This window comes from Pholis gunnellus (assembly GCF_910591455.1).
Source record: "Pholis gunnellus genome assembly, chromosome: 16".
NCBI lineage: Eukaryota > Metazoa > Chordata > Actinopteri > Perciformes > Pholidae > Pholis > Pholis gunnellus.
This window is the reverse complement of record NC_136543.1, coordinates 11,214,520-11,238,970: the sequence shown is the minus strand read 5'-3', so window position 1 is coordinate 11,238,970 and position 24,451 is coordinate 11,214,520. Positions and strand designations below refer to the sequence as shown.

The following is a 24,451-nucleotide window of genomic DNA, read 5'->3' as shown; positions in this document are numbered from 1 at the left end:
TTGCTGTACCTGTGATAACACGTTTCTCTCCAGTCATCTTGACACGTGAATAGTCAGGGGTGGCATGAAAATGACTGTGTGATGGATTTGTCCATTAAAGCAAGCTGAGCTAAAACCTGGAGTCTCTCTGGCTGTCTATCCGCCTGTCTTCTCTTTCTCTCTCTCTTTCTTTTTAATACAGACTCCCAAAACACACTCTCACACACAAATTACACCACTCATTATTTCCCTGCTGTAAGGCAACAGCTGTAAAATTGACTGGCTTTTTGCAAGAATAACACACATTTTTGGAAAACAGAAGTGATGTTATTATTAAAACAGTGAGTCATTACTCAGACCCCTAAACCATACTAAAAGTGTTACTAAAAAAAACCGTTAGCTTCAGTTTAGGGATTTTCAACTGTAATAAAATTGTCTAAATTTAGTTCACTTAACTGCTACATAACCTTACAAACGCAATACGGTAAATTTCCACTGAGAGCATACAAAGCGTCAAATATTTGTGAGAAAAGTCAGCTCAATCAAGAGCTGTCTGTATGCTGAAAGTACAGGCCTGTTTCACAGCTGAAGCGCCCTGTTGAAGTCATTTGTTTTCAGCTGGTGACACTGACAACACCCAAGCTTTACCAAACCCCTCCTGTAGCCTCAATATGCCATTCAGGTGGCTGTCACAGACACTTTCTTGGATTCTCACTGACAGAAGGTCCAAATGGATGTTACATTAGCTGCAATGCCCTTTACTCTGCCAAGTAATACATGCCTGTTTGACGTTGAGTTGGGAAATTAAATGGGATCATGATGAGGTATTCAGTGTAATCCAATATTTACAGAACATTTATTGAACAAAACCTGAGAAGGGAAGGAATGGGTAGCCTACTTTCGGCATGGAAGCAGGGTGGCTTTAAGAAAGCTGTGTGTATGCATTAAGGCAAGTGTACTGTATGCCCTATGTGAACAAAAATAATATATTAAACAACACAGAAGGCTGGACACTGGAGCATAGTGTCATAAGACAAACTGGCTCAAAAATGTGCATTCATCTAATAATTTACTTGCTTTCTGAGCTACTGTTTAATCTACTTTTGAAAGAGTTTCTGAAAAACCTAAAGGAATATAACATTGCAGTGGGCTTCTCAGATTAATACAATTATACCCAATTAGTGATTTTTTTGGGCTGAATGAGCCTGACCCTGATGAGTACTTATCTGAATTATTACAAAGAAAATGTAAAGAAAGACATTTACTATAGCTGACCTCCACTTTCCAAGTGGTCAGTGTTCTCCACTTTGCTTTGTTTGCCTCCCACAGACAAACAGAGAGACAGACAGGAGAACAGGTGAAAACATGCTGATTGAACCGACATTAAGTATAATTAGATACTTGATGTGCTATGTGGTGGTTTACTGTTTATTCTCAAAGAATCAGAATATGCAGACGAATAATGAATACCAAATCAGTTACACCTCTTTAACTGAGCAAGATAATGTACATTCTTTATTTGTGTTGCTATACATTAGCGCCATCTAGCGCACGGTAGTTTCGCTCAAAGGAAGTGACGTTGTTTCAAATTCCCACCAATCAACAGCCGCGGCTCAAAATTCGAAAGTCAACCTGCGGGGAGCAGAGAGTCGGATGTGATGTCCTGAAATGGATTGTGTTGCTAAATAACTTGAGTCACCAACGCATTTTGCTACACACCAAATAGCCTGGTGGTTTGCACGTGTCGGTAAGTTGACTTTTAGGTTGCTTTCAAACATGACGCCAGCCTACAACTACGGTAGACATTGTTATATCGACACATACGTGAACGTTAAATAGCATGCTAACCTAGTTAGCACATTAGCTTAGTCGTTTGTTTTGCTGAGGTATATCGGCAGGCTACGCTGTTGATCAATTGGCTAACGCCAGGAAAACATTTGAACTAATCACAGATCCTGAGCCATGGCGAAAGAACGGGTCCAGAAGAAGTCCTTCCAGCAGAGTCTGGAGGACATTAAGGACAGGATGAAGGAAAAGAGGAACAAACGGCTGGCTCGTGCTTCAGCCCCCAGAAGAGTACGGTCCAAACTGATAAACAACAGCAGTGGTAAGGAAGTGGGCCATGCTTATCTATCGCTTTAACAATCACAGCTTAGATGACGTGTAGGACTTTCCCCACAATTATGTAGCATACTAGTACTTGGCATTGCCAATACCATGACATTGTCAGATGCAGGAGAGATGTTGAAATGCAGATGGTGTTTTACCCTAAACAAGCAAATGACATCCATCCCGTGTTTTCTCCCAGTGGTTAACTCCATTCACACCATCCTGAAGGGTGTCCAGCTGAACAACAAGGAGCTGGCTGTTGCCCTGCAGGCTGAGAAGGAAAAGGGGAGACAGGCTAATGCAGTGATCCTGCAGCTGAAAAGGGAGCAACAGGCACTGTTTCTTCACCTACTTCTGTTCAAGAAGAAGCTCAAAGAGCAGGAGGCTCTCGCAGTGAGTGCTACAGAGGTACAACGAGGAGACCTGTGTGATCTGTTCTTTGTTGATCAACTAACTCATTATTCCGATGTTACTGTGTGCCTTCGTAAACGAAATTATATTTTTTATTTATTTCTGTGTTGATTTAGAATAAAGCTCCAAACGTCCTTGTGGAACCCAATCACCATGTGGATTCGGCAAGGTAACTTTTTGTAAACAAAACTGAATCGCATAAACTTTGATGACATCCCTTATTCTGAGATTTATGACTATCGGGATCTATTACCTCTCAATTTACAGGAGAAAGCGGTCCAGCCAGAACCTTGATACACCCATTGTGTGCAAATCCTCACCAATTTGTGCAGGTATATATATATATATACACCAACACTACTGCTACTCTTAATATTAATGTTACGGATTAGCCAGAATTGTTAATTTATTGTCAGCTGAGTACTTTTATACCATTTTGTTAGTTAAGTACTGAAACTAATTGTGAGGCATTCTGCCAGGAGTCTTATTTGTAGACTGATAAACAGAACACATTTAAATATTGGCTATTCTTCAGATCACCTAGTTGACTAATTTTACAAAATGACATGACAGCTATTGTGTACTGGTCTCACTGTTTTAATAAACTATTGCATGTATCCAAAAAAAACTAAACTGTTATAATGACAATGTTTTTTTTTTTTCACAGACCTTCCGCTTTCTGAAAAGAACACACAATCTGACAGGCAGATGGTGCTGCCATCTACGGTGGGTGTGAGACGTCGCCATGCAGATAGAAGAAGCAGGAGGAGGTCTGAGCGTGTGCAAGAAAGGAAGTCGTTGAGCGAGGGTGACCCCATCACAGGCTTGGGTGCTTTGATAGCAAGTCCTATTCGCAGTGACCGTGAAAGTAGAAATCAGCCACAGCGAGGAGCAGAAACGGATTTAGTGGACCCCGTTGGAACTGAGGATTTTCTCCATTCTACTCCTGAACCTGCCCCGCCCAAAAACGGCAACAACCAGCAGCGGCCCAGCAGAAAAAAAGCCCAGCAGCAGCAGCAGCCCCGAACCAAACCAGAACCTGCTCCACAGAAAGCAGAGAGAGGCCGCAAACCAGACCGGGCCCCATTGAAGAAACCGTGGGAGAATCACAAACCCAGAACTCGCTCCAAGAGTCGGGACCGGTCAGCCACACGGGCCCAAACAGCGATTCCGTCACAGGGCAATAAGCTCAACAGCTCACTGGGATTTAATGACACATTTGACTTTGATTGCGAGGAGGCGGTTCACCTCACACCGTTTAGGGCCAAGGCAGAGGACAACCAGTCGTCCACGCCCGTCGGCGAAGAGACTCCTCAAACGGAGGCTACAAATGTGGTTTCCAAACCGATTGAATCCAGCTCGTCGTCGTCACCGGCTTCTGAATCGGAGGACAGCCTTTATGTCCCTCAGAAGACCAGACGGGCACAGGCTTCCCCTGACAAGACCAAAGTGATCACCACTCGCGGAGGCCGGCGCTCTAAAGTCGTCCGACAGAAAGAAATCATCCCCCCAAAACAAGGGATCTCTGGTGAGCTTTTGGGTCCGTTGATCTTGATGTTTGATTTGTGGTTTATTTGAGTTAAGGTGGTTGTAGTTAAACAATTTAATGAACTATTTTGTGTTTTGTAGTCTTTAGAGATGAGGAGTCAAGTCCTAAGGCTGTAGAGCCTGAAAAGACAGAAGCTCATCACTCGCCAGACTCTAGCTTCTCTAACAGTCCTGACCCAGCGGTGTTGAGTCAGGAGAATCACCACGGTGAGTAAATGGTCAGGAACACGTTGAGCATTAGAGTTATAGCTCTCGGGTTGTAATGCATGAGCGTGAGTATACGCAAAGTCGAACTAGATGGCGTGATGACGTTTTCTAGTCCCATTTAGCCACTTTATTAGTAACCGCCTTATTTAAGGGGTGTTTACTGATGTGTTTTATATCGTAGAGCGAAACATTTTAATATCTCAAGCCTGTGCAAACCATAGAACCTTTTTTTCAGGGAAGATGAGGGAACCGGAAGTGTCTATAGAGACTTTATAGACATCCAGGTTGGCCAGCCAGACTAGGAGGTTTTAGTCCATATTCCTGCTGAATTAATTAATTTTGGTCTGCAGCAACAAATTAATCTCATAAAAGTGACAAAATGTATCGCACATTATACATTTTTTCTTCTTTTCCTGCACGATGTTTTCAACTTCCCTGAGGCTCAGCCCTCTTAAGTGCAACCCAAAAAATCTTTCTTGGTGTTACCCTCGACTCTCTCGTATGATCTTTTACAAAGATGTGCCGTTAAATTGTTTAGCGAATTGTTTCATGGCTCTCTTTTGCACACGAGTGTCTGTTTTTGCTTGTCGTAACTTGTTTGTTCATCCTGGTCTTTCAGAGCCTCCAAGAGGGGTTAAGGAGAAGGATTGTTTGCTGCCTGTCAGCCCTCTGGTTGAAGTGGAGATGATGAGAATAGACAATGTCCTGTCTAATTTTGGCGATTCCTCTGGTGAAGCTCCTCCTCTTTTACCTCACCAAACACCCCAGAGGATCAAGATGTGCAAGAAGCGTACGTTTACTTGTCACTTATTAAATGTGCTTGTACAATCTCACAGTACGACTGCTTAAAGACAACAGCCTTGTCGCATCAGTGGGCACACGGGAGGCTTTTGCCGGATCTCGTCTTCATCGCTTTGTCACTTCTCGATGCATTCCAGTCTTCCTGGCAATGTCTTTTTGAGTTGCTCACTCGTGCGCGCACATGAATGCACACCCCTGTTTTCATTTTTTTCTTGCTTTTGGGTCACATCTTTCATCACGTTTCCACAGGTGGGCTTGGTGTAAGGACAGCGGGGCGGGGCTTGAGTCTGTGTGATGTGACCAATCTGTCCCCTGCAGCCTATCGCAAATTCTCCCACGGCGGCTCACGGCCCTCTGATGCCCGATGCGCCACCCCGGTTCCTGCTCGCAAGCGGCGCTGCACCATGGTGGTGGACTACAAGGAGCCCACGCTAAATGCGTAAGTTTGCATATTGATGCGGCTGTTAGTGTAAACGATTTCAGATGTGTTCCAACAATTACATTGTGGTGTTGACAGGAAACTTCGGCGTGGAGACAAGTTCACAGACGTGCAGTTCCTCCGCTCTCCTATTTTCAAGCAGAAGTCTGGCAGGAGGTCTGTGCCGAAATCAAGGAATTCAGTTAGCAGCCAGCAGCCATTTGATAAATACAATGAGTCATTTGTTGGATGCCGCTGAAGGCAGCTACCTTGTTGAGTGTTGGCTGGTATTGTCCGTTTTAATGTGATTTCTTAGGTTTGACAAGTGGTCATTTTGTTTTTTTTTAACTCTCAAGGTTCTATTTTCTTTTATTTGATACAAAACTGTGATCAGTAGATCTTATTTGTTGGCTGCAAAGCTAAAGTCTTTCTTCTCTCCTCGTGATCTCTATGTACATGTATTAATGGTTATTTTATGAAGATGGCTAATTCTATTTGTCAGCATCTTCTATTTTATTATATCCTGAATTACTTCATATTATTGTCATTTGATATATTTGAATGTTTCCTCAATTATAATATTCTACTGTATTATGTGACAATAAATTATGCTTCTTAATTTTCTCTTTTTCAACTATATACAAGTTTATATTAATGTCTGTAGTAGCGTGACAATGAAGTCAGGGTGTCCGCTGGGTCTTAAATGTATAAAAGTTTATAAATCAAGTTAGTGACATTTAAGGCCCTTAATTGTATTTAATTGTTTTTGAGATAAAATGTTTCAGCTTGTTTTAACAATTTGTATCTGTGAAGAGGTTGTAAGCTTAGGTTCGCACTGCAGGCATTTAATCATTGTGCAGGCAAGTGGTGGGATTCTGTGTAGTTTATTTATGGAAGCCTGTCTGATTTGACGACATCTGAAAACAACTGTTTGCCCGCTCACTGACCGACTGCTGCTTGATAATAATGTGAAGGTCCCTTTGTGCCCAGTTGTTTAACTACCTAGCGATACAGTTTTTTGGCATGCTATGCTATATAGAGTAATGGAAACAGATCTCCGTCAGATATGCAGCTACTAGAACGTTTGTGTGTCTTCATGTGCGGTGCATCTTGATGCGGCCATCGGACATGAGCCTCCGATGGCACACAAGCTGTTAAACTTTCCTCAAACTCGCTACTTTACTTTGGTATTATTCTCTAATGTAAGATCAGGACAAGCGCCTTGAGGAGACTTAAAGGACTTTCCCTTTTAATTGAAATGAAAAAGGCTACAAATGTACAATAATCATCAGAAATCAATTCCACCCATAGACCATTAAAACATATTTGCCCATATGTAGGTCTATAAACAAATGAATATATAAATATATATATATATATATATATATATATATATATATACATTTAATTGAATACCCCTGCTATACTATGACTATGACATGTTACACTATGACTTTTTCATGATTTCTTTCGACATGCTATTTGACTTTTATAACTTTTTTTTTTTTAACTACTATGACTTTGTATAACATAGTATAGAATGTCTATTTGACATGTCTGGTAAGGGAAACCATGAGTACGCCTGGTCTGAAGTCTGAAATCTTACAAAAATAAAAAGGAAACTGTACCATAATTATAATTATTTTAGAACAGTTTCCCTTACCAGACATGAAAGAATAAAGTAGTATAAAGTGTCATGTTTGCAAGTAAAAACAATGCAACAGGTGAAGGATCCTTGAGTTGAAAAAATTACAAGACACTAAAATAGCCTCACTTCTGTTTTATTCAGTCTATAAAATAGGCTAATACTATGTCATTAAAACCAGTTGTACAAAGAGCATGAGATAATTTTCCAGACATATTACAAAATGTATTTTTTTCCTAAAGTTTGAAAAGTACAAACACTTTTTTACAAAACAGCAAAACTACATAGTATTGCACAATCTTTTCATATATCTCCAAAGTATAAAGTTATCAATCTCCATCTGCAGGACAAAAATAAGAAAGAATAAATTAAGACCTTGTCTTAAGCATAATTCTTTTAAATTACAGAACATAAATAAGAATAAACTCTAGGTAATTGATTTAGTCCTTAGTGAACAGCGGTAATTTGAGCGTAAAACAAATTCTTAAAAGAAAAAAAATATTTGAACAAATACTTAATAAAAGTGCATTTCGATAGTCAAACTGCCCTATGTGGCTTATTGGGGGAAAAGAAGATTGTTTTTTTGTTCTGAAACAGAAAATATATGTTATATACACATTTAAAATATACAGTGGGTATAAGTGCTTTAAAATAATTCAAATCTGTACATATTTAAAGTATGTATTCCTCTTTTGGCAGGATGAACTCATCACAGACAAGCTTTGACCTCATTAACGCCGGGCACGCTCACAGGAACGAAGTTAAATAGACAGGAAAAACCTGAACTCTCAGTCACGTTCCTCACAGGTAACACTTGTGTAATGACGTAATACAATGTAGATGTGGTTACTGCGCTTCACAACTCTACCTGAGTCAACTGAGAGGAAAAGGCAGACACTCAAAAAGGCAGGGCGTGAAAATATGAAAAGAAAGGAGAGAAGAGATGGAGGGAGTGAATCTCCAATCAGCTGTCAATCTTTGTTGCCTTTTAATGTCTACCACAAAAAAAAAAATAATAACGGAAGTTTTCTGACCTGGTTAAAATATATCACTATTCCACTGCCCTGTTTTTTCCATGGGACTTTGGGATATGTAATGAAACAAAAAGACACAATGCTTCTTTTGCTTAATGTCAGCAACAGTCTCGCATGCCTTCAATGAGGCCTTCCCTTACGGCCCATCTTTCAGTGTTAATATCAGTCTAAGCTACTGATTCAGGATCTGGGTTGGCATGCGTCAAACGTCAAAAGAGTGCTGATCTGAGACCCGTTCGCATCTTTTAAATTAAGATATGTGTTTCTGAAACCTAACCGCTCCAGAGTCAGTAGTCCTGTTCTTCTTCACTTCTCCATGCGTACAGCTGTCTTTTGCATGACCCATAACCTAACCTTTAACATGAATAGTCTCATCTTTCGTTAAGGTGAGGAGAAACTTCTTCGTCCTCTCTTCTACTTTTCGATGAGGCCTGCTTCTTTGATCTTGGTGTAGAAGAATTTCTCCAGTAAATTGGCACACTTGTAGTACTCGCTTTCTGGAGGGTTGTATTCCCGACAGTTGGTGAAGATACGCTGCATGTCGGCCATGAACAACTTGCGCGTCGTGTAGTACCTGCTCTTCAGACGCTCGCTCATTGTCTTAAGGTCTGTGAGGGAAAAAAAAGCATTTCGAGTTTTTGACCGTTGATTGAATATGTACGCTACCAAACCAAGAGCTCTTCTCTTAATGCACAAAGGACATGCATAGTATTTATAAGTACTTATTCCAAAAGACCTGAGCTGTGATCTAAAAATTCTAATAAAAAAAAAAGTGCAAACGATTTTTGAAAGGACGATTAATGTGGAGCATGGTACACGAATAGAAATAGAAAGGTTAAGCATTTCCTCCTGTGGAGACTAACGTTCAACCAGTGGACACAGTGGCCTCAATCCCAGTATGCATCTGTCCTGACGATGTGTCCTCGAACCTCATCTGCAATGTCTTACGCCTCAGTTTTAATTAATTATCGTAAATAATTAGGTCTGCCTATTGGTAAGTGTGTTCCACATTAAATCCTCTTATACTTCAGACACATACTGTATACTGTACATACCCATGGGGAAGCGAATTACTTGGTAATACCCGGGTGCCTCTGTTTTCTTCACTGGCTCCATGAAAGGCCAGGCATTCTGGTGACTCTAAGACATTACGAGCAGTCGGGTAAGAATAAAATGTGTGTATGTGTTAAAAGAACACTGCATCATGGGTACGTGTGTGCCTAATCCTCACCTTCACGTGCTGGAGGATGGTCTTCAGAGTGCTGTACAATTGATCTGGGTCCTTCACTTCCTTCCTGAAATACAGTAAGTAACAGAAAACATCATCAAATGAATAACCCAAGTCATTGGGTGAAGCAATGGCACTCTGCTAAATTCAAATCCTGTACAGTAGGAGTCACACTCACCCTTTGCCCACAGGCTTCCAGCCAGTTTCACCTTTTGATGTAAAGAAACTAAAATCAACCTCATATATCATACTAAAGACATCCATACATGTTAAATACAAACCTAACGTAGTGTAAGAGAAAGATATACTGCATACTGTGAAGTCAATATTGTGAGTAACGTACGTATGCCAGGAATGCTCTCAATGGGAATCTGCCGAACGCCTTCCTTAAAACAGGAAAGCCCCGGATAGACCTTTCTGATCTGAGCCTGCTTCCTCTCGATCAGCTTCTTGATGATCTGAGGGAGACAGATGAGAATAAAAGGTAGTGAGTGCAGGGAAGAAAAACGGAAAAGGAAGGCATTAAAACAATCTAAATGCAAAAACACACACCTCCTTCTGCTTCTTGATAATGACAGAAAACTCTGTGTAGGGAATGCTGGGGTTGAGTTCACAGCCCATGAGTGTGGCTCCTTCATAGTCCTTGATGTAGCCCACGTATTTGGCCTTGGGAACCTTGATGTCCTTTGAGAAACCCTGAGAGGGAAGATATTTCTGTATTGTTGAAGCTGTACATACACTGAATCGTACCATTACAAAAATGAGCCCACTTACAAAGCATCCCTCATCTCATTCTTGATTTATATTCTTTATGATACTTTAAAGACCAAAAAATGAAAGTAAAAGTAAGTGAAAAGCAGTACAAATGCTGCAAAGTGATAGTAATTCTACTTATACAGCAATATCAGAAATAGCAAAGTTCAATAACAGGTTTTTTTACACTGGATACAAGTGAAATTGTCTAAATTGAAATGTTTTTTTTGCTTTTTGCAGATTATTTAAAGCTTTTTATGTAGACACGGTTCAGTAGAAAAGTGGGAAAGAGAATGTGACCAAAGTCACCGCAGCATTACATGAATGTTACATGCACTTTAATGGACGCAACATGTTACCTGCTTCTTGAAGTAGCCAATGGCGTACTCATCAGCGTAAGTGAGGAAGTTGAGGATTTCATGCTTTATGTGATATTCCTTCAGGTGGTTCATTAAATGGGTCCCATAACCCTGCAAGCACACAGCCAAAAAAGGGCAAAGGTCAAAGCTGACCAATCAGACAGCATGAATTCACCACGCTAACAAACAGAACGTGCTCTCACCTTGACCTGTTCGTTGGAGGTGACAGCACAAAAGACAATCTCCGTAAAGCCCTGCGATGGAAACATTCGAAAGCAGATCCCGCCGATCACACGGCCATCTTTGATAAGTGACAACGTCTTGTGCTTCCTGTTGAAAAAACAAAAAAAAATAGAGATTTTAGTCAAAATGTACATCCAAACACATCTCTGAATGTGATGATTAAGTACGGTTGCACTCACGGATCAAAGACCAGCCGCGTGATGTACTCCTTGGGCATGCGAGGCAGCTGGTGAGAGAACACATTCTGGAGGCCGACGAGCCACATCAAGATCCTCCTATTGGGCTTCTGGTTCAGGGAGTTACCAATAACGTGGAACTCAATGACGCCCCTGCGCTCCTCTAGACGAGCAGCTTCATCGCGTGCAGAGTGAGCTGACAGCAGACTGGTCTGCACAGGAAGGAAGGTGTTAAACAATGATAATCACCTTTAGTTCCTTTCATCACTGTCTCTTATCAGAGGTCTTGATATACATTGTCTTCATTAAGTGTGAACAGATCACTATACACCACTCCGCACTACTGCACATCACTGTTTCTGAAACTATCCTGGATCTTGGACTTACAAGTAGATCATTAACAGCATCAAGCAATGCCGGGAGGGAGATACTCAAATGTAGTCAAAACATCTTCTTTTTATCTCATACATTTCCTGCCAAATGAATAACAATATTTTTAGGCTAAAAATGTGTTTGATGTCAATAAAGATAAGTGTTTTCTTCATCCAACTCTTAACTGTAAGTCAATGGGAGCTGGTTACCTCTGGAATGGCGGCAGGGTCGGTGATGGTTGCCATGACCTCATTGATGAGCTCCACGGGGATGTCACCCACTACTCTAGGTCTCTTGCTTTCCTCATGGGGGAGAGGCTCAGTGGGTTTACGCTTTTCTCCAACTGTGATAGTGCATGGACACAGAGGAAGGTATCTATCTAAGACTTTTATATTTGCAATCTATATTTTGGCACTCTTCACACTTTGTTTTGCAACTGCTGCACAGAAATTTCCTTCGGGGTGAATTTAGTTTTATCTTAGTTTATCTTCCTCATTAAATGTCTCTTTTAAACCTTCAGCAGTTCAGTATTGTATCACAATACAAACAAGAAGTTACCTGTCATTTAAGGTTAGCTTACTATGGGCTCATCTCCAATAGGCCCCTTTTTGACATGTCATTGCGGGGTAAACACTGTTTGTTGATACAGATTTAAGGCCAAGATTTCAAATAGGTATTTGAGGAAATGCTTAATTTTAAACTTTGGGACATTCCATTATAAAAAAAGATTTAATTGAATCAATTGATAGAATTAAAGCGGGTCGGATGGAAATCATGAATCTTTATTACCTAAGGAGGTTCAAGTGCAAATGCCACAACAACACATAAACACGGTTTAAATGTAAAACACAAGGCTAACTCTTCCCTAGTGCCCACTGTTTACTATGAGATGACATGTAATAACGTGGAATCATTGTAATCCTATGAGTAATTACAGGTTTGACTGTCATACCTGGGTTTGGCTCCAGTGCAGAAGCTGTTTTCCTGGCAGGACTCACACTGCCGCAGGTGGATGGGTCCACTGACACAGGGCTGGTGCTGTAGTACAATGGCCTGGCCACAGGGGGCGCGCTGATAACTACAGAGCAACAGAGACATTTTTTTAATTATCATTTTCTCAAGTGACAGTTCTTACAGTGTCTACAGATGGCTTGAAGAGTGTGTCTGCGAGGGTGTCTGTTACCTGTGTGGATAGGTATCTGCCCTCCTGAAGCTCCTGCCAAGAAGTCTTGGCTCCAGATCGGAGAACTATGGCTGTACACCTCCTCCTCCAGCATGGACAGGAACCTGAGCCAAACAAAACAAAACAACCACAATTTAACTGTTTCAAAGATGGTTGTCATGCATGTGTAGCGCATGAGCAAGTGGCTCTATATTTTAGTCTTAATGGATAATTAACGTTGTGGTGCATCCCTTTGTATTTCATCTCAAGAGTTTCTTTTTCTTACTTGGGAAAGTGTGTGAGGATGAGTGTGCGTTTTTCCGGCGGCAACTTGTCCTTTTCCTGTCTTGCCTGCTCCAGCAGTTGCTTTCTCATCACAGTGAACACTGAACGCAACAGCGTCCGGCCGAAGATCTGAGTGGTCTCGTACCGGGGTAGACTGTCACAGAACTGAGGCACATTGCAGTAGCAGAGCCATCTATAACGAGCACACCAGATGAATAACTATGACTGTAAACAGGTGGGACGCATGTTAACAGGATATCTGGCAGGACATCTGGTAGTGCTGCTACCTGGTGTAGTTGGCTTTGTATCCAGCTGCATCATCATTAAGAACCCTCTGTCGTCTCTGAGAGGGCGTTTCAAGCTGCCAGTAGTTGATTTGGTTGAGAAACATCTTTGCCAGTTCCATTATGGTTTGACGTTCCTTCGAGGGCAGGTGGCTGAATTTGTACTGGACAAAATTGTTCACCCCCTTTATGAAACAAAAATAGAAACACAAGGGAAAGCAGACGCGATGAAACAATAGTGCTGTTGTTTTTTTATTGCCGTTGATGCACATGGTAGACATGTGGTTACCTGCTCGATGCTGGGTTTTTCAAATGGAGGACTCTCCTGTGCTTCTAACATCGGTTTACCCATCTGTAGGATGGATTTCCTCAACAGCTGAAGAATACACAGAAAAGGGGAGAGAAGAAATTTTCATTTGCACACAATTGTAAAATCCTGTGCTTTTGCAAATTTTGATTGTAGAACACGAGGCTTACTTTGAAGAGCGAAAAGTAGACCTGTTTAGTGTCAGCATCCTCCTCTTTGTGAACACATGTGTAGAGATACTCCACATCCAGGACAATACCTAAAAGTCGGTTCATTTCCTCCTCAGAAACATTTTCTAGATGGGTCACATGATCACCTAGGGAGGACAGAATACATTTTAAAATGGTATATCCCATACTCTGTACTGTTTGGTAGTATTATCAGCTGTAGCTTCTTTCCTAGACTTGCTGACATACCCAAGGTGTGGGAGCAGCTCCGGCAAGGCTCCTGCAGGTTGACTGTGCTGGACTGCTGGTCAGTTCGTGGGGGTGTAGGAGGGGGGTTTTGACTTTTCCAGCCGTTACACTTACAGGCTCCCTCAGCCTAGGAAAAACACAGTGTAAATGAGTACAGGCAGGAATACAGATGAGGGTAGACCCACTTCAAATGAAGCGCCTTTTTAATCTGTGAAACATATGATTCATATTTAGTGAATAGTAAAAAAAACCCGCTGAAGTTGTATTGAAAAAAAAAAAGCATAGATTCATTGTTTTTTCGAAATTGAAATTATTTGTTGTTTGTAAAGTTGGCTATGGTGCTTTGTGACTGTCAGGTGGAGTTGCTGTTATCAGTCACTTGCATACTTTATCTGTTTTTTAACCAGTGCCTTTAAAGTAAACAGTAGGCTATATCTCAGGCACTAAACATTTCCCTAGTAATGTATTATTTTAATATACAGTAAATGGGCCTTAGCAGCAAAACTTGACAAAGCCGCTCAGAATAATAGATTTGTTACGACCAACTTTGAATAATATCAGGAGGTGGGGGGAGAAGGCCTGTCAGCGTCAGGCGGTGTTGCCACACTGCGCATGCGCCTGAAACAACAACAAACTCCGCCCCTCCAGCAGCTGTCACCCTGTCAAAACAAAGACCCCGTCCCTCTCTGCAGAAGATATACTGCATAAAAACAATAAAATCCTCTCTGTTCAACACTGCCGTTGACAGTCAGCACGGGGGCATTGTATCATTCCAGTGGGAAGCCTGAGACCGCGCGCGCACACACACACACACACTGGGATGCAGCCCTTGTACACACAGCCTGCTACTCCCAAGTACCAGCGCCAAGCCAATGTTTACGTTCACCGACCCCCCACCTAGACAGAAACATAGTAACGTTGTACATACAGTGGACAACTTACAGCTGGAAGACCCCTACATTATAGTCCTGCAACAATAACGCTTGCATCCACTGGATTATTAATATCGCTCTTACAATAATTGGTTCGTGCATGCAAAATGAAAAAAAAAAAAATGAAGTGCGGCAATGGCTTCCTTTGCTGCGCTTGCATTTTGTAAACTATTGCAACCAAACCCGTGAAATACGATTCATTGTGAATAAACAAACCGCTGTGTTTTAAAGACAGCCAGCTGCAAAAAAACAGCATACTTTGCAGGATGAATACACTCCGAGTTTTTCCAGTTTCTTTGGCCGAGGTGAAGAGCGGAGTTGCGCCTTCTTCACGGCGATACGTGCGGATCCTCCAGCGGCGCCGGAGCCTTCCGTCCCCCCGGCTCCAGGAGCGGCCGGAACCAGGCCCGCTGCCCCGATGGCCGGCGAACCTTGCTGAATCCCAGCGCTGTCGGCCATGATTCACACGGAACCCCGACGGGACCCCCGGCCCGGGAAATATTCGTTCTGCCGTCAGCTCTATTCCACAAGCGGAGGATCAGACATGGCGCTCATCCTTATTTTCAATTTCTCACTGTAGGCCCATTTTCCTCCGCTAGGGGACTCAACCGGGATAGGCCAAATCCACTACAATTCACAGAGGAGAGGTCACAAAATGCAACTGTTCGTAGCAAAATTTCAAGGTCAAATGTAGTAGAAGAAATGTGTATTGCCACGCGGATCCATGTCTGAGCACACAGTGTCTGGTGAATAGTGGTAATTTCATGCAACATAAGAAATGAATACCAATACCCAATCATGTATAGACTAGTATTACAATTATCATTAAAAATACAAAATTGTTGGAACAATAACTTAAAAGCCCTAAATGAAATAAATTATGGGATCTAATCAGATTCTGACAATTATTGCAGAAAAATGGTTAAAGGTCGGCGATGTCTAAAGAATAAAAAAGTGTTTCTCAATTTAATGTCAAATTGAGAGGCGATGAGGAGAAATAAACAGTAAATCATGACCTACAATAACCAAACATGAAGAAGAAAACAGTTGAGAAGAACAAAATATCACAGTATCATACACACAGCAAGATTACAATAATAAATGATCACATTTATTTCAGTGTTTATTTGGTCATTACATACCAGAACTGTAAAATGCTTGCATTTAAATGTTTTTGGCTGCAATTAAGTGTTCACGGCAAAAAAAGAACATACAATTTGCATCCTTATAATTTGTTAATTCATTTATTCATGAATCACCATCGTGCCAGCTGATAGTTGTTACACTGTTCCTACAATATCGTCACACGGTTACTGAATTGTTATGAAGGGGCAGACAGTTGGTTACTCAATCCGTATTGTATTTGTGTCCGACTCCTCTCGAGCTTCTACAACCAGTGTTTCTGGATGATCGGGTCTAATAACAGGGAAGAGTGCTGGACAAGTCTTATACAACAACAAAATAATTAGTGAAATGCAAGAAAGAGATAATGTTAAAAAAATAGAAACCAAAATGTTTGGATATTATTTTTTTTTTCTTTTGAGAAAAAGATACAAGACAGACGACTAAATAAATGCAATTTCATTTTTTGTTAATAACACTACATACATTTATAAGACCACCACTAATTATAATTTAACCATTTGTGTGAAAAAAGGAACAGCAACAAAACTCCAAACCCAGATTGTAGCTGTTTTTTTCTGCTAACTGTACAGTATTTTTTAATGATTATCTAGACAACTCCTCTAGCAAGCATTAGTCCCGTCACTGGTAAATCGAAAAAAGGTAGACTACACTGCAACACCCTATTTACAGTATATTATTTATATATTTATATTTATATATATATATTTATATCACACTGGCTGTAATTATGTCAAGATATATTCATGAGCATCATTAGTGCAAGGCATGAGTAAGACCTGTAAAAAGAGTTATTGATCACATATATGTATGCATGTATGTGTGTATTTATGTATGCCTGTGTGCATGTGCATGTGTTGCTATGTGTAACATTATAGTGAGATTGGGACAAGAAAAAAAGTGCTCTCAACATAAGTGAGTGAGAGTTGTAACAGACCATGTGTGTGTGTGTGTGTGTGCGCGCTTATGTACAATCATGTTTAGGTCTAAGTTCAGACCGAAGAAGTCAATGTAATGTGTGTGTTCATGTGCAAATGTGTTCAAACACAAACACACACACACGGGGTGTGTGTGTGTGTGTGTGTGTGTGTGTGAGTCTATGGATGAAATCTGTCACCAGCCAGCCAGCCCAGGCCCAGTTTGTATACACACTGACACACAACTGTGTCTAAAGCACTTCCTAAACAAGAGAAGATGGCAAACAATTATGATTCAAAAGGTGATTATGAAGCAGCCTTACATATTGCAACTCCCAACTCACTACCATCACCGTCGCTTTTTAAACAGGCGCAAAACCCAGCAGCGGTCCAGCAATATTAACACAATGGGAAAGGTAATCTGCATACACTAAATCATCCAAAGACAGAAACCAAGAGACCCCGGTAGAACCACAGGGACGGTCTACACAAGGTGTATGAAGGGACACTGCATCAGAAGATGGTGACACTGATGTGTCCCTCAGAGGGGCCATGTGCCTTGTTGTGGAGAAAGCCGGGTGGAACAGGGTTTTTTTTGCTGTGCTGCATTGGTCCTTGCAGACGCTCAAGTCACAGAGTAAATACTGTGAAACATTGCACAATGCCACTCGGGACAGCTAGAAGCAGGCATGGCTCCAGAATGGAGCCTTAGATAATGTTCACTAGTGCTACTTAGGGTTTAGTGGGGGAACAGACATGGACAGGCAGCAGAATCTAAAAGGACTACGGTCCACAAATGTTTTCTAACTTTAAGATAAAAGGGTCCAAGTGACAGAGAGGTGTGGAGCTTAGGGTTTGTGTCTCTCTCTCTCTGCCTTTCCATCTTTATTAGATTCACAAGAATACACCACCTCTTCTCTAATAAACCAATTTCTGTGCTACCGCAGACAAAAGGGTTTTAGTTTTTCTATTTTAGGCCATGTAAGTATATAGGTGTGTGCTACCATAGCAAACAATAAGTAACAAAATAATAAAAAAAACAAACAGAAGACTGGTATTAGAAATGCAGTAGTAAAGTCTTAAAGTATCCCAAAAACAGGGAAGTAACCACTTCCTCTAAATGAAACTCACATCTACAAGTTAAGAAGGTTGACAATGGAAGGCAAGGAACACTAATGTCTCTAGTATCGGCTGTCATTAATCTATCAATAAGAATTGATAGATGTAACAAGCTGGATAGCAGAAAGTAGGAAAGAATTGTTATGGGGCTTAACCAGGTAGCAGCAGAACCATGATGGCGGGAAAGAGGCAAAGCCATGTGGAGAGATCAGTGTAATACCATTGACTTGAAGAGGGGTGGGGTGGGGGGGGGGGGGGGGGGGGGGCACAGGGCATCGTTTCGCAGATCAGAGAATTGGAGATAAGAGTACAACACATTGCATTAATGCGGTGGCATTCAGGGCATCTGCCGCATTAGTTACTGCTCTACAGGTTGGTTTGCAGGAAGGCGTTCTTCACGTTAGTTGCTGCAGCACGGAGCCTTGGCCGGCTGGGCAGCTTCTGTCAGGTCCACTCCCCGGTTCCGCCCGCTATTGGGTCCTGGTGCCTGTGGCTCACTCTTCGGCAATCTCTTTGCTGTAGGGAAAAAAAACAACAACACAATGAACAACAACAAAAGAGACTGCAAGTTTCATTTTGCAGGGTGCATAAGTTACAAATGGAATAACTTCATGTAAATCATGTCAAATAGCAGTGGGATTCATTAATACCTGCCTATCTACGTATATACAGTGATGCAAACACATGTATGGTAAAAACTAAAAAGGGGAGGAGAGCAACCCAGAGTAGAAAAAAGGCAGCGTAATAACATAAAAACATGCGATGAAGGCCTGTGCTATATGGCTAAATAAATAGGTAATTATATTTAATATACTCAGATTAAGACAGATGCTAAGTAGCACATTTCATTATATATTTTCAGAAAGAGAAAAAAGCAACATAATTAGGCTTCTTGTGTGTTTTAGCTCACAGTCTGTAAATAGCTATTCATATTTATAAATGTATATTTCTGTCCGATTAGAATTTTTGACCGTATTTATTATTATGTAATTACACTTTCACTGAAAGGTTTATCAAGACATGCAACAATGATGATATACTGTTTTACTAGAAACTGAAATGCACTTTTATACAACGAAATACAACAAGGTAATTTTCAGGAAGAACATGTTTTAATCCCATGTGTTATCGAGCCTATGTATTAGTTTTTAATTAAATGATTTATAAAATAAACGTTTACAGCGAGATCGTCATGTTGCTGCCACCGGTGTTTTCCGAAGTAGCCCGTATAATGAGGATGTCCCCTGAATATGCAATCAATGCAATTCTTTAAAAAACTGTACGGATCAGGACTATTCACAAAAGTCGCCCAAATTGACGAGAAAAAAAAAGGCATCAGTCGCCGAAACGCGGGTTGTTTGTATCACTATACATCTATATATATCTGTACCACTCTAGAAAAGCACTGGCAAAATCTATGAATAAAAGTGTCAATAATTACCCACCAATAGCCATAAATATCTCATTCACGTTCATAGATGTCTTGGCCGATGTCTCCATGAAAAGTAAGCTGTTGTCATCTGCGTAGGACTGGGCATCCTGTCAACACAACGTCAACACCAGGAGTTTTCAATATGACATCAGTGACAACAAACAACAATTACATGGTGGTATAGAGACGGCAAGTCCTGGTAGAGAAGACTAATGGAACTAATCACTTGTTGTGTATGTTCTGGATGTAATAACATTAAACCAAACAAAGACAAAACCAAGATATCCACGAGGAGAAGTAGTAGATCAGTATTCACAAGAAATGCAAAAGCTAAGACTGAGTGTGAAGACAGCTGTTTGTTTGCTCTGACCTGGAAGTCAACAGCTCTCTTGCTGGCGAGGTCAGCCTTGTTGCCTGACAGAGCGATGACTATGTTCGGGCTAGCTTGTCGTTGCAGCTCCTTCACCCAGTTCTTTGCCCGCGCAAAAGACTCCTACAAATAGAAAAGAAGTGCAATCTGTCAATACCTTCATGTGATCGGTAACTTCATAAGAGATTTCCTTTCAAAATCAGACATTTTCATAGAGGCCACTGGCTGTATTTGAACTACAGCTTGTCGTTCTGAAGTGATCTTATTCCATCTCGAGGGCATGATTATGGTAAGTAGCATCTGTACAACTATAATAGTGAAAGCAGGACGTAAGACGTTCGTCAGCGGCGAATAAACGTGCCTCGTTTGTGATGTCGTAGACCACGATGGCTGCCTGTGCTCCTCTGTAATACATGGGCGCCAAACTGTGGTAACGCTCCTGACCTGCAGTGTCCCAGATCTCAAACTTCACCGTTGTGTCATCTAAACACACTGTCTGGGTGAGAAAGGCAGCTGAAAAGACAGAATAAGGTGAGGGGTGAGTGAGTACTAGATAATGAATATTTACACACAATATGTTTTATAATGCTGTGTAAACATTACAGAAAACAAAGCATTGTCCGTTTTGCCATTAAGCGAGATAAACATATCAAATATAATATAACAAAATGTCAGCTGACGTGAAAAAGAGACAGATGACTTGTCACTCACTTTACAAATATGGTAATAATCCCGACTATAAAATAAAAATGGTTTACTTTACAATAGCAAAGCACCCAACTGGCTCTAAGGAAGTGCACCTGTCATAAATATCACATAATTGCATCACAACCAACTGGCAGCTCATGAGCAATAGCCTGGTTTGTTGATATGAAACTCACCTCCTATCGTGCTCTCCTGGAATTCATGGAACTGACCCTTGACGAAGCGGAGCACTAAGCTGGACTTCCCAACAGCTGACTCCCCCAAGAGCACCAGCTTAAACTGACAGATCTTGTTCCCTGCATTGGGCCCATTGGGTCTCGTAGCTCCTCCCCGATTGGCCATGACCTAGTCAGATCCCCCGGTGTCCCGTGTGCCAAACCTCACTATCAGGACTTCTGCTGCAAGAAAGCAAGAGAAGAAAGAGTTCATGGACGAGTAATGAAGATGTGTTGAACGAGACACTTGTGAGAGAAAAATGTAGTATTACTCTGTGCAAAAAGACAAAATAATCAAAAACCTACTGAGCGTTATTATTTTGTGCGAGAAGTTAGTGGTGGTTTCAAGAAATAAAGGTAATATTCAGCGGGAATTAGAGATATTGGCTTGATCTGCCAACGGGTGACATGTATAAAATGCATTAAACACGTTAACACTGGGAGAAAGTAGCGAGACCAATCTACATGGCGTAAGTGAACAAGGTGCAGACTATGTTACTCAAACTGTGCAGTATACAAGTCTAAGCCGTGGCCTTCTCACTGGCTTGCCTTACTGAACATGTGATATTGAGCATTTCTAGAATTCTGAAGAACATTGGGAGAACAGAATGCAAACATTAAGACGTTTAGATGCAGTTCAACAAGACTATAGAATAATAAATCAGTGTACTTTGCCAAATAAGGGGAGTGACAATGTGTGGTCTATTTAGAATAAGATCATGCAATAAATAAGAAAAAAATCAATAAAAAAGAAATTGAAAATAATCCATAAAATAATACAAACTAGAGCTAGACTAATATACGGGTGGTAGTACTACTGCAAGTACTTAATATGGAGGCTCGACTTTAAGCACCTTATTACAATGGATCAGTTTAGTGATTATTGGTCAAGTCCTTAATTCATATTTTTGGGATTTATCTGGAGTAACACAAGAAAAAGTCAGCAGCATAGTTTGTGACGCTCTCTTTTCTATTACTAATACATTTGGATAGTCTCTAGCCCCGCCTGTCAAACTGACAATAACAATCATGTGAACTGAAAACAGAGCCAATCTAGTGAAAGTGATGCATTTCACACCCCTACTTTCAAATTAAAAATTGAAGCTTTAGCCCCATAGTATCACACGGTTTCTACATCTTGCATTTTACAAGTTTTGCAGAAGTCATTTCATATATACAGCTGGCTTCTGCAGAACTTCCACAACAACACTGCAGTTTTTGTAGCATCCTATTAGTCATCTTTTTTCACTGCAAAAGGAGAAAATGTTGCAAATTTTCCGACTGAAAGCTATAAATAAGTTTACATTAAAATTATGCATTGTGATTGAATTCAAATATAATCAAAATGTGCTCACAATGTATGCTATAACGCCTTACTTTTTGTCTTTCAGTTATGAAAAGGTAAATTAATGTTTTATTTAAGTCATTTCAATACAGCCAATTACCTCTATGGGGAAAGCACCTCAAACATGCATTTAAATATAACTGTCATTGTTGACATTCAGTTACAAACACAAGTAAGCATTCCTTGCCTTTACATACGACATTATGAAAGAGGAAAAGCTCCCAAAACCACATACAATTCCATAAATCAAAGGAGACGTAAAGAATCCCAGAGGTTCACTCACCCACATCACTTGGAAGAAACTCTGTATGGATACATGCCACACATTCATGCATTGCTTAGTAACTTACTTAGGATCGAACTGCTGACTAATTTGTTCAACAGATGGCTGTTGTCAAGAGGTAAATGGGTTCTATGTCCGATTTGCAGAAAATATTCCCGAGCATGATCTGTTGAATATTATCCCTAATCACAAAAGTTATTTCACCGTGTAATCCCCCCCCCCCCCCCCCCCCCCCCCCCCCCACCAATTCCTTATCCAGGAGATAGATAATATGGGTACTAACAAAAATACAGATACCTCATCATACTCACATATGCAATACAGTGCAATGGCTATGCAAAAGAACAAATACCTTTGTAAAGCACAGTAGTTATATTGTTCTCTGTGGGGTGTTCATTGCCTCAATAGTTGAGTTTGAGGCCAGAAAGGTCAGACATTATTTTTATGTTGCAATACCAAAGGATCTGCTGATTTATTTACAACATATGGAGGGATTTTCATCAAAAACACCTGTCAAAGCACTGTCTTAAAATACACCAAAAAAATCAGGAATGGAGGAATAACAATTTCCACTTGAATAAAACGCAAAAGAAAGTGACCCGAGAGATCGTTTCCGAGGTACTTAGGTCCGACATTTATCCTTCAACCAAGACTATTTGACAAGAATAATTTTATACGCAGGCAGGCAAGAAGAAAACATACATGCATTAGGAACTGCTGCGTAAAAACAGCAGCTGTGGTTACCGAGACACACGACAGGGACTGTCAACAAACGCTGCGCACTGCAATGCTCACTAAATATTTGACTGGCGTTAGTTGACTGTAAACACACTTTACTCCTATTAGCTGGAGCCAGTTATCGGTTTGATCCCAGACGGAATGTTTTGTTTGTCTAGCTAGTTGGTTTAGCGTACTTGCAATTAGCCAGCCATAGCTTTTTAACTGGACAATAACATTGGCGTTAGCCTCCCAACCGCTCAGCTAACAACGACGCATAAAACAAATACGGTGGGTTAACAAGATAATCGTTGTATGGCTAGAAAACGTTATCAAATGTAGACGTTGTGCTGGTTTGCTTAAGTTATTTAATGGGGAGTAGACAACCCTCAAATAATAAGCACCAACGTTAGCTTGCTAGCACTATTAGCATTCCACCCACTGACATGATTCCAACCATTTAGTGTTAGCTGTTAGCTGTCACACAGTCAACTGTTGGCAACCCCCAGACTTCACTAGCACCTTGCTAACGGCACCACGTCAACACGAGAGGGGAACAGTTGTCCTCGGTAAGATGTGACAAAGGCCTGCATTTCTGCATTCCCTTAGCTATCAAACATCTCCGACATTAGCTGGAGGCAGCTAGCCACAGAGCTAGCTAACGTTAGTGCCCGATGAGCGTTAGCTCGTCAGCTGGACACCACAACTCGTAGATTCATGTCAAGTACACTACCTGAGAGCCGACGATGTTTGGGACTTTAAATACCACTGCTGTAGTATTTACACAAGGAGCCCGGGACACTGTGGTGTTGGGAAACCAAGAGAATAATTTCAACAACCCCGTCACGTCTCCTCCTTTCTTTCTTTCTTCTCGCAACTTCCCCTTAGAACCAAAACACAAACAAGTTCTTCCGCCCCCCTCGTGCCACGTCACACAGCACGCCTGCGCTCCAGAAATGACTTTCTGATGATGTTACCAATAACAGCAACTGCGCCTACGTTTTTAACATGTATTGCACAATTATATATTTTGATAATATTGCATTGTTAAACAGCCACATTTGATATCGGAATTTCATATAAATGTGCCTTTATGTCGTTTATAAAAAAGGAACAAAACTGAGGTGGGAGACAAAGAACACTGTGATGTGTCCATAAATATAAATAAATATTTATGTCTAGATAAGGCAGGTCAAAATAAACAAGCTAATGTGTTGTTTAATAAAGCTGTAGTTCACAACCATCTTGGCTTGTGACCCATTCTTTTTTTGACCCCCATCACACAAAGTTGCGAACATTTTACCGTTTCATTTGGATCAATTTGTAGAGGCCTGAAGAGGTAACCAGTACTTCACAAGACAAAAGCAAAAATGACTGATGGCAGAAAATAAACATAATTTTGTTTAACAGAAATATCCAGGCAAAAAGGCAACCTTCCTGGAACATTACCTTAAAGCTCCGGCTTTGCTATATATTGTATGCAACCTTTAAAGACCATTCTAAAGGTTTGCATCAGGTGTAATGGTTCGACAAATG

The 24,451-nt window shown here is 40.9% G+C and overlaps 3 protein-coding genes across 5 annotated transcripts; 1 reads left to right on the top strand and 2 right to left on the bottom strand.

The window, feature by feature from the left end:
* The first annotated feature begins 1,632 nt into the window (after positions 1-1,632).
* Positions 1,633-5,918, top strand: sgo1 (shugoshin 1). 2 transcript variants are annotated; one of them, XM_079176558.1, is made up of 10 exons: positions 1,633-1,726; positions 1,932-2,086; positions 2,288-2,481; positions 2,616-2,668; positions 2,767-2,831; positions 3,167-4,027; positions 4,129-4,254; positions 4,874-5,044; positions 5,305-5,494; positions 5,573-5,918. In XM_079176558.1, the coding sequence occupies exons 2-10, from the start codon at positions 1,942-1,944 to the stop codon at positions 5,730-5,732; spliced, it is 1,965 nt and encodes a 654-aa protein (XP_079032684.1). In that variant the 5' UTR covers positions 1,633-1,726; positions 1,932-1,941; the 3' UTR covers positions 5,733-5,918. The 2 variants fall into 2 exon arrangements, with proteins under 2 accessions (XP_079032684.1, XP_079032683.1); XM_079176557.1 differs by having other exon boundaries at positions 2,288-2,496.
* Positions 5,919-7,244: 1,326 nt separating this feature from the next.
* kat2b (K(lysine) acetyltransferase 2B) lies at positions 7,245-15,222 on the bottom strand. Its single transcript, XM_079176555.1, has 18 exons — positions 14,928-15,222; positions 13,738-13,864; positions 13,492-13,637; positions 13,304-13,390; positions 13,018-13,199; positions 12,732-12,923; positions 12,467-12,570; positions 12,236-12,361; positions 11,493-11,626; positions 10,915-11,123; positions 10,696-10,822; positions 10,493-10,603; positions 9,933-10,076; positions 9,724-9,838; positions 9,559-9,589; positions 9,384-9,447; positions 9,208-9,292; positions 7,245-8,760 (listed from the first exon to the last, which is right to left on the bottom strand). The coding sequence occupies exons 1-18, from the start codon at positions 15,126-15,128 to the stop codon at positions 8,567-8,569; spliced, it is 2,379 nt and encodes a 792-aa protein (XP_079032681.1). The 5' UTR covers positions 15,129-15,222; the 3' UTR covers positions 7,245-8,566.
* Positions 15,223-15,774: 552 nt separating this feature from the next.
* LOC306708673 (ras-related protein Rab-5A) lies at positions 15,775-23,791 on the bottom strand. 2 transcript variants are annotated; one of them, XM_079176564.1, is made up of 6 exons: positions 23,649-23,791; positions 20,532-20,753; positions 20,012-20,163; positions 19,651-19,773; positions 19,294-19,387; positions 15,775-18,364 (listed from the first exon to the last, which is right to left on the bottom strand). In XM_079176564.1, the coding sequence occupies exons 2-6, from the start codon at positions 20,695-20,697 to the stop codon at positions 18,249-18,251; spliced, it is 651 nt and encodes a 216-aa protein (XP_079032690.1). In that variant the 5' UTR covers positions 20,698-20,753; positions 23,649-23,791; the 3' UTR covers positions 15,775-18,248. The 2 variants fall into 2 exon arrangements, with proteins under 2 accessions (XP_079032690.1, XP_079032691.1); XM_079176565.1 differs by having other exon boundaries at positions 20,532-20,750.
* Positions 23,792-24,451: the final 660 nt, after the last annotated feature.